Raw genomic sequence first — 8,760 nt, 5'->3', positions numbered from 1 at the left:
GCACTTTGAAGGCAGTCCCGTACCCTACATTGGAAGCCTCTCATTTCAATTTTAATTAATCATTGTCATCTATTATTTTAATTTTATATTAATTTTATTTTAGATACACCCTATACGAAACAAAAACTGGATTTGGTACACTTCTAGCAAATAAAACATGGACAGGACTGGTAGGACGGCTCGCAACCAAGGTATCGGTCGTTATATATAGACACTATTTAAATATCGAGAGTTAATTTTTGTTAATTAGGAAATGGATGTCATGATATCGGGCATAGTGGAAACGTACAAGAGGAGAACTGTCATAGATTTCAGCAGTTCGTTCTACGACGATACCTTAAGTTTCTTCGTGGGACCTCAACCGCCATCGACCGCCATTGTGTTTTTCCTAAGTCCTTTTCAAATGAGAGTAAGTCCTTAAAGCGTCTGTTACGATTTTTAGATAGATCTGGAGTTCACTTAAAAGGATGCAACATTTTTTTAGGCTTCTCTATCTTCATTAGTTTTTTAGAACATTTGGAATCAGTTCAAAGATATACACAAAATGACTTGGGGATTGTAAATCCCGTATTTGCATCCGCAAATGTAGGCTTTGTCCCTAAAAGTATTTCCCTTTACTTCTGAGAGTTATCTCGTTGTTTTGGGCCAACGCTGCTGGGGAAGGTAGGGATGACTCATTATCGCTCGCATCGTCCATCTTTGGAATTCTCCGAAAGTGGCGACCTCTGACCCGAAGGGTTAAGAGCGGAGTAAAGTTACCGGTGACGCTTACTATTGCACCACAGTGAGTCCGCAAATATTTCTAGGCGGGCTTTCTTCTCCAGCCAATTAGGTTGGAGACCGGTAACGTCATCCGAGGGGCCCGCTATATAAGGGACGTTGGGACAATGGATTAGCTCTCTTGGTTACTGTTGAAGATAGAAAGCGTTATCGGCTTTTCTCGTTTAGTTTTTTTTTAATAGGTTAAAAAATGTTTATTGTAATAAGATATATTTTTAACCACTAATCTTATCTTACTATTGTTTAACCTTATGTGTATATATATTCGCTTACAGCGTTTATTATTATCGTCACTCCTAATATGTCGTTCACCTTGTAAAGTATTCATTCTTAATAAACGTTTGTCTTTTTAAATTACTACGTTATGATTTCTTACTAGTTTCATTAGTTAGTTAGTTAGTGTAGGGTAGCTTTGCTGTTATTATTGGAGTTAAATCTCCAATAGTTTATGGGCACAGCACGCTCCCACTGCGCACTCACGACAACACTGATGATCTAGTGTACTACCTGCTGTATCCTGTTTCCAGTTACTCGTCATAGCAATCCATATCCTGTTCAACGATTCCCGCATGCAAACATGGATAATCTATTTCGTCAAGACGTCGAAAAACTATCAGGTCCAGAGAATTGGAGGAGTTGGAAAAGACAAATAGTCGACATCCTAACCGTTCGAGACGTATACGAGATTCTTACTGGCGAATGGATTGAACCTACGGAACCGGTACCTGGAGCAACAGCAGCAGAGAAGTCTGAATACACTTCAAACAAGAAGAAGTACCGAGTGGCGTTCAGCACGGTCCGTGGTATCCTCTGGTCGACCTTATCAAAAAAGGTCCAAAACATGATCACAAATTGCGAGACACCAAAGGAAATGTGGGACAAGCTGCTCGAAATCTTCGAGCAGAAGTCTTCAAATCGTCTTCAAAAGCTTCTGGCGCAGCTCATGCGAACTACGAAATCACCGGACGTCGACATGGCCACCCACATTGCCCAGATGTGTTCTCTCTGGACAGATATCTTGTCAACGGCAAAGACAGAAAAGGACGTAACGTTCGACGATTGCATCCTTATTGCATGTATTTTCGAGTCCCTACCGCAGGACGAATACCGAGAATTTGGTATGCTTTGGGATACGATGCCTACAGAGAAACAGACTGTCACAGAATTAGAACGTCTGTTAATCGGCCGTGCAACTCGAGAGGGCGACGCGTTTGGAGATTCCTCTGGTCTTATGGTAATACGCAGTAACGGAAGTTACTCTGGCACCTCAAATGAGAAGAAAACCGTAAGACGTAAGCAAAAATGTCCTAATTGCCGGAAGCTTGGTCACATTGCTGAAGACTGTCGGGGACAGAAACGAGCCTCTAGAAAGACGTGTAATGACGACAGCAACCACGCAAGCATTGGGGGTCTGATTGCAGCTGACGGTCTCGTGTTACGTTCGTCATCTGAAGAAGCCTGGTACTTTGATTCGGGTGCTACACAGCATATTACGAACACCGCCACGAAGTTCCTGAATTTCCGAAGGTTTGCTACACCAGCAACTCTCCAGATCGGAAACAAAATGCAGATGACAGCGGATGGTGAAGGAGACATCAAGTTTCAGTTCCGGATCGGAAAGAAACTATATCAAGATGTCGTCCACAATGTCTGGCACATTCCCGATTTCGCCTGCAACGTTTTCTCATTAAAAAGCGCCATGAAGAGAAACAAGAATCTGGAGTTCAAAGTTACAGCAAATTCTTGTGGTCTCTATGAAGTCCTCGGGGGTAAGAGAAACCTCTGTGTCCCTGGTAGGGTCAAGAACTTGTATCGTCTGGACGTCATGGTCAAGCAGCCATCCCAATCAGCTTACATCGCAGCAGATCCTCGAAATGACCGAAAAGCAGATTTACAAGTCTGGCACGAGCGGATGGGTCATCAGGATAAACGTCATGTAGCAGCAACCTTGAGAAGACTCGGATATGCAGTCCTCAACCAGCTTTGATAAGCTCTGTGAAGGGTGCATCTACGGCAAGATGACGAGGCACAGCTTCGGCACTCGGCTGGAAAATGCAACGAAACCAGGTGAAAGGATTAACTCAGATCTCTGGGGACCATCACCGACCCCGTCCATGAAGGGGAAGAGATATTACGTCCTATTCAAAGACGAGTATTCCAGTATTCGAGCCGTATTCTTCATAAGAAATGAAAAAAAGCTCTAAAATAACGAAGAAATCCAAAGTCATTGACTGTTTCAAAGAATTCCTTGCTTTCTGTCGAACCCGAAACCACACAGTACAAGAGCTGATCACTGACAATGGAACCGAATATGTCAATGAAGAGTTTCATCGTTGGACTTCCAAAGAAGGTCTCAACCATCGCAAGTCAATGCCATATACGCCAGAACAAAACGGGGTTGCTGAAAGAGAGAACAGGACAATTATGGAATCCGTACGAGCCATGTTGCACTCCAGATCAGACCTACCACCGAAACTCTGGGCTGAAGCGGTAAACACGACTGTCTATGTCCTGAATAGAACAGCTCCGACTTGCATTACTGGGAAGACCCCATACGAGTTATGGACGGGTTAGTCAAATCCATCGATCCAGCATCTGCGTGTCTTTGGCACTGAGTGCTTTGTCCACATACCCAAAGAGAAGCGGAAGAAGCTGTCTCGGAAGGCGTATAAAGGTTTCCTTGTTGCCTATGAAGACAATGCAGACGGATATCGAGTTTATGTTCCAGAGCTGGACGATGTACTAAGATCTTGAGATGTCAAATTCAATCCCGAGACGTGCGTTCCTGATTCCTGGATTCCTGTCTCTGAGGAGTTGTCCAGCCAGGGCGAGCAATTGACCGACGATTTCGTTTGCGAAAACCGGCCAACCAGAGCCACCAACTCATCAAAAGACGGACCAACCAGAGCCACCAATGCACCATCGGGCATGCCAACCAGAGCTGCCGACTACTCAAACGACGAGACAACCAAATCCTTCGAAGCGTCGGAAGACGTGGCTACCGGACGCAATGAGGCAACAGTCTCTGATGAAATGTCAGACAACCGCTCTGATAAGAGTGGACCGGTACTCAGAGATCGTTCAACGCTCAAGAGAGTTCAGCTATGCCATATCTGTCATCCAGGAAATAAAGCTTTCCTGATCTGTGATACTCAACCACAGACTGCAAGAGAAGCTCGTTCGTGCAGCGAATCCATAGAAAGGCAGAAGGCAATGTCAGATGAGCTCTCAGCAATGAAGAAACACGATGTCTACGAGATGGTCGATCCTCCGCCTGGTCGGAAAATCGATACGTCGAAAGATGGATCCATATTTCTGCACCAGAGTGCCTATGTCGAAAAAGTCTTAGAGAGGTTCAACATGCAAGACTGCAAAGCCGTAAAAACTCCCACCGACAGTTCAGACACGACCGATCAGAGTCAAGAGAGTTTCGAGTCAACAATCCGTTGCCCTATCAACCACAGAGGCTGAACTGGTAGCTGCCACTGAAGCGGCGAAAGATGTCGTCTGGATTGAACGAATCAAGTCTTTCCTGGGTCTCAACGTAGACGATGATGAACCCGTACTCCGAGTCGACAATGCAGGGGCCATTAAACTCATCAGAAATCCTGAGTTTCATCGCCGAACGAAACATATCAGTATTCGTCAGTACTACGTTCGTGAACTGGTCGAAGAGGGCGTCATCGACGTTATGTATGTCCCGAGTGAAGAACAGCTGGCCGACATTTTCACTAAGCCACTACCTAAAGAAATCTTCACCCGCCACCGTCAGAATCTCAGTTTACGACAGTACGAGAAAGTCGTCAACGAGGGCGAGCGTTGAAGATAAAAAGCGTTATCGGCTTTTCTCGTTTAGTTTTAATAGGTTAAAAAATGTTTATTGTAAATAAGATATATTTTTAACCACTAATCTTATCTTACTATTTTTTAACCTTATGTGTATATATATTCGCTTACAGCGTTTATTATTATCGTCACTCCTAATATATCGTTCATCTTGTAAAGTATTCATTCTTAATAAACGTTTGTCTTTTTAAATTACTACGTTATGATTTCTTACTAGTTTCATTAGTTAGTTAGTGTAGGGTAGCTCTGCTGATTAACATTGGATTTAAAACTCCAATAGTTACGGACTCCGACCTAACCAGTCATATCTTTTGTATTATCTCTCCCTGAGAAAGTTTAGTACCATGCCTTGTAATATTTGGCAAATATATTATTAATAAAGAGTACTTTATAGTGTAACTCTCGTACATGGTTTAGACATAAGCCGACAATTTACAGGCTTCACAGGGTGTGCGATGGTTTAAAGTTTTCTTTGCAGCAAGAATAGCTGGACCAGACTCCAGCTATGGCACATAGTTAAACCTCGAATCCAAACATTATGCTTTGAGTTTGAAATTACTTTCCCGTCTAGTAAACAGGTTTCCCTCAAGTTCTTAGAGTTTAAAAGTTTCATTAAAACGTTTGGAGGTTAACGGTGTTAGTAGCTATGGGAAGTTGTTGGCTCGCGTATCATCAAGAAGGGCTAGCTAGCACCCTCCTTCTTAATACAACACGGCCACATGGAAAAAGGGCATTAAGTTTTGCTTGCTGACCTTCGCCTATGCTGTTGCCTTGGGTATTATCCTAACGGATTAAATTATAATTATTTAAAAAATTATCATGGATAACAAGTGATAGAAAATGTGTTTATAAAAATCAACCGGAATATAATATGTCGCTAACTACATCAATACCACAAAAAAAGAAACATGTATATTTGGTAGGTGAATACCATGATTTAAAAGATATTATAATTTTCTTGCTGCACTTATTTATAATTATTTGAAAAGCTTTTTTGAAAACGCTATAGCAATCCGTTCCTTAATATATGTGAAATAAAATATTAAAATTTATTGTGTGATATTTACAGTATCATTAATGAAATGCTTTATATTTATCAGGTTTGGCTTGTGTTGCTAGTGTTTATCTTAACAATAATTGCCTTGGTGCGAAGTTTAACCTTCGATGTGTTTCGTGACAAATTCTGGGCGGTATGGTACGTCATCGGCCTTATTATTTGCCAAAGTAAGGATATTAAAAAAGACTTTCCTCCATGATAATTAGAACACTTTCCACAGCGATTATAGCTTATAATAAGTAAAAAGTGAAAGACATTACCACTTAAACAGCAACAAACAGTGCCATGAATATCGTAGTTTTGGATAGCACTATTGCCTACCCAACATCAGAAAGACCTCGCTTTCCGTATGAATAACACAAGCTGCATGTCCTTTATCTATGGAAAGATAACATTGAATGGTTAGTAAGTGTATGGAGCTGTTGGCTCGCGTGGCATTGAGGGCTTGCCACCAATCTCCTACGCATTGTAACCCGGCCATCTGAATTAAAGGCAGTAAAAAACGCTAGATGACTTGAACCTAGGGTGGTGCCTGGGGTATTAGCCTAGCTGATTATTATTATTATTATGTAAAAATATTATACACTTATGGTTTTACTGATATTGTCTGATTTTAGAGGAGAGCTGAAAATTAAAATTCCTAAAAAAAATCGATCTACTGTTGAAATCTCAGGAGAAAAGTTGAAAAGCTCGTCGACGGTGATATAACTGGATTCATTCTCATTGTCTGTTGCGTAGATTCTTTCACTCCCACTGATTCTGTTAACTACGAGGCCCCGAATTGTAACCAACAAGACTGTTATTGAGACTTGAGTGATGAAAAACGCGAATCTCTGAACAAATTAATCTTCGAGCAAACATTAAGACGCGAATCACGGACCAAATAGATCTTCGAGTGAAAAAATAAATAAAATAAAATAAATCAGAAATTCCAACGGTAGACCGGTTTTGTCCTATTTGGGACTCATCAGTACCGTAAGGCAAATCTGGCTCGCGACAATTACACCGAAAAGAGAAACTAAGCCTAAGCATTAAACATTTTTGAGGCCGATGATTTGTCTACCTTACCAAGTCTTAACCGCAAGGTTAGAGCAACCATTTCGTCCTTCCTGCCTTGTTCGGCTGGAGGGATAGACTACCTGAGCCGTTTTATAGAAGATTACTTGTTGTTATTGAAATTTTTGCCGTTCGTTATTTTCGTGAATAAATATAACGGGATAAGTAAAAAACAAAACTAAGTGCCAACACGCCCGGCTTACATTGCAGCGTAATGGTCGTCACTCTTTTGTTCGCATTTTTATTTTTCAAAAGGTTTTTATTACAACCTCAGGTTCAAGTACAAGAATTACCGGCAACCGGCTGTCGACAACTGTTCCACTATCTTTTTGGTTATTCTCGTTGACGATGTTAGTCATACACTACGGCAACGTCTTAACAGCGTCGACCAGTGTTGCTACTGCAAGTCAGATCGACACGTTGGAGGAATTGGCCAATTTGTTCCGATCACGGACAATGCGCCTCGGAGTTTTCAAAGGGACGTTTATGGAAAATTACGTTAATAGTTTGGTATTAAACCTAATTCATTGATATTTTATTGAAATACTTCATTGGTGAAGGAACAAATGACCTTCAAATTGTAGTTTCAACATTGTAACATTTATTGAACGGAAGTACAAATAAAAAGTTTTAACTGAACCAAAAGTCCACGTGTACTTTCTTTCAATATTTATTATAATTCTTAAAGTAAACCATGGAACATTTTAACAAAGCTCAAAGTCATACCAAAGATATTCATATTTGTCTGGCGCGATTACTGTCCATTTGTTAACCGTTTACAAATTTTGGACAAAATACATTTTGAGACAATCTTTAAAGGGGACAAGTTACCATTCCTTTTAATGCGTGATATGCTTATCTAATCATGCACCTAATATATAAGAGCAATATTTATTTACTATTATTTTTTCTTTTACATTTTGTTAAAGAAAACTTCTCACAAACAAATAATAATAATAACAGGTATACAATTGCAATTATGTTATAAAATAATTAAAGTTAGTTTTATTAACTCTTATTTTAACCTTTTATCAATTAACACTTATTGAAAACCATTTCCCACACTGCGTTTTCTAATTTCTTAATGGGTCATAAAGCACCGAGTGATAAAATACCATCTAAAGAATCATAAACCTATCAAAAAAGCAACATCTTCAATTTGCGAAAATAAATATATGGGTCGTAACACACTAATATCAAGCCTAAAGGGAATGCATAACTGTATTTTTATATTCCTTGACAGCCTTCATCGTACGAGTATGGTGATCTTTACAGAAAAGTGTCGCTACCTATTAAATTGGATTTTAAGAATTTGCGTCCTCTAATCGAAAACAATTTGGCGATCCTATACGTTACTAAAAGCTTCAGTCTTCGATTGTGGTACTTCGGCGACAAAGACTACAAATACTCAATAGTTAAAGAGAACTTGTTCAACTTACGAATGGGACTTGGATTCAGGAAAGGTTTCAAGTGCCGAGATCAGTTTAATTGGGTGTAAGTTTAAAAAAACATTGTGAACTATTTTACATTCAATCTTGATTCCATAATTACAAGGATTGAAAATCCAAATGAAATGAGCCTATACAAGGATGGCGTCTTGTATTTGCACGATTTAAGTCTTCACCTCTTCTATTGATTCTACAAAACGTAATACAGAATCTCGAGTTATTTCAAATAAATTAATTAGCCTGTTCAATGTAACTTAGGGGAAGGGGGGAGAAGGGAGTTAGTGGCACTTGCACAGATAGAAGAACTAACTCTGACGGCCACCGCCATATATTTTTCGTAAGGCTATTCTTATGTTACTTTTTAATGAGCATTTTTATTTGTAAATATTAAAATTTCTATATTATTTCCTATGAATTCGTAGGTTGTAAAAGTAGTTTCGGAAAGCAAAATATTAGATTTCATCGATTATCGACCGAAAGAATATTGAATAAAAAAGATTTACTGCCAAAGTCAATTCGCGAGTGTGTAGTGAACTTTTTGTAACGGGATTTCGGACCCAGTGACCCCGACTG

General features: G+C 39.9%; 1 protein-coding gene across 1 annotated transcript; it reads left to right on the top strand.

Annotated features, from left to right (window-relative positions):
• Nucleotides 1–1,357: 1,357 nt before the first annotated feature.
• LOC149958890 (uncharacterized) lies at nucleotides 1,358–2,767 on the top strand. Its single transcript, XM_090167272.1, has one exon. The coding sequence runs from the start codon at nucleotides 1,358–1,360 to the stop codon at nucleotides 2,765–2,767; it is 1,410 nt and encodes a 469-aa protein (XP_090023398.1).
• Nucleotides 2,768–8,760: the final 5,993 nt, after the last annotated feature.

This window comes from Leiobunum rupestre, chromosome 2 (assembly GCF_980474605.1).
Source record: "Leiobunum rupestre chromosome 2, qqLeiRupe1.1.hap1, whole genome shotgun sequence".
In the NCBI taxonomy this organism is placed as follows: Eukaryota; Metazoa; Arthropoda; class Arachnida; order Opiliones; family Sclerosomatidae; genus Leiobunum; species Leiobunum rupestre.
The sequence above is the reverse complement of the archived record's forward strand: the minus strand, read 5'-3'. Positions and strand labels throughout refer to the sequence as shown.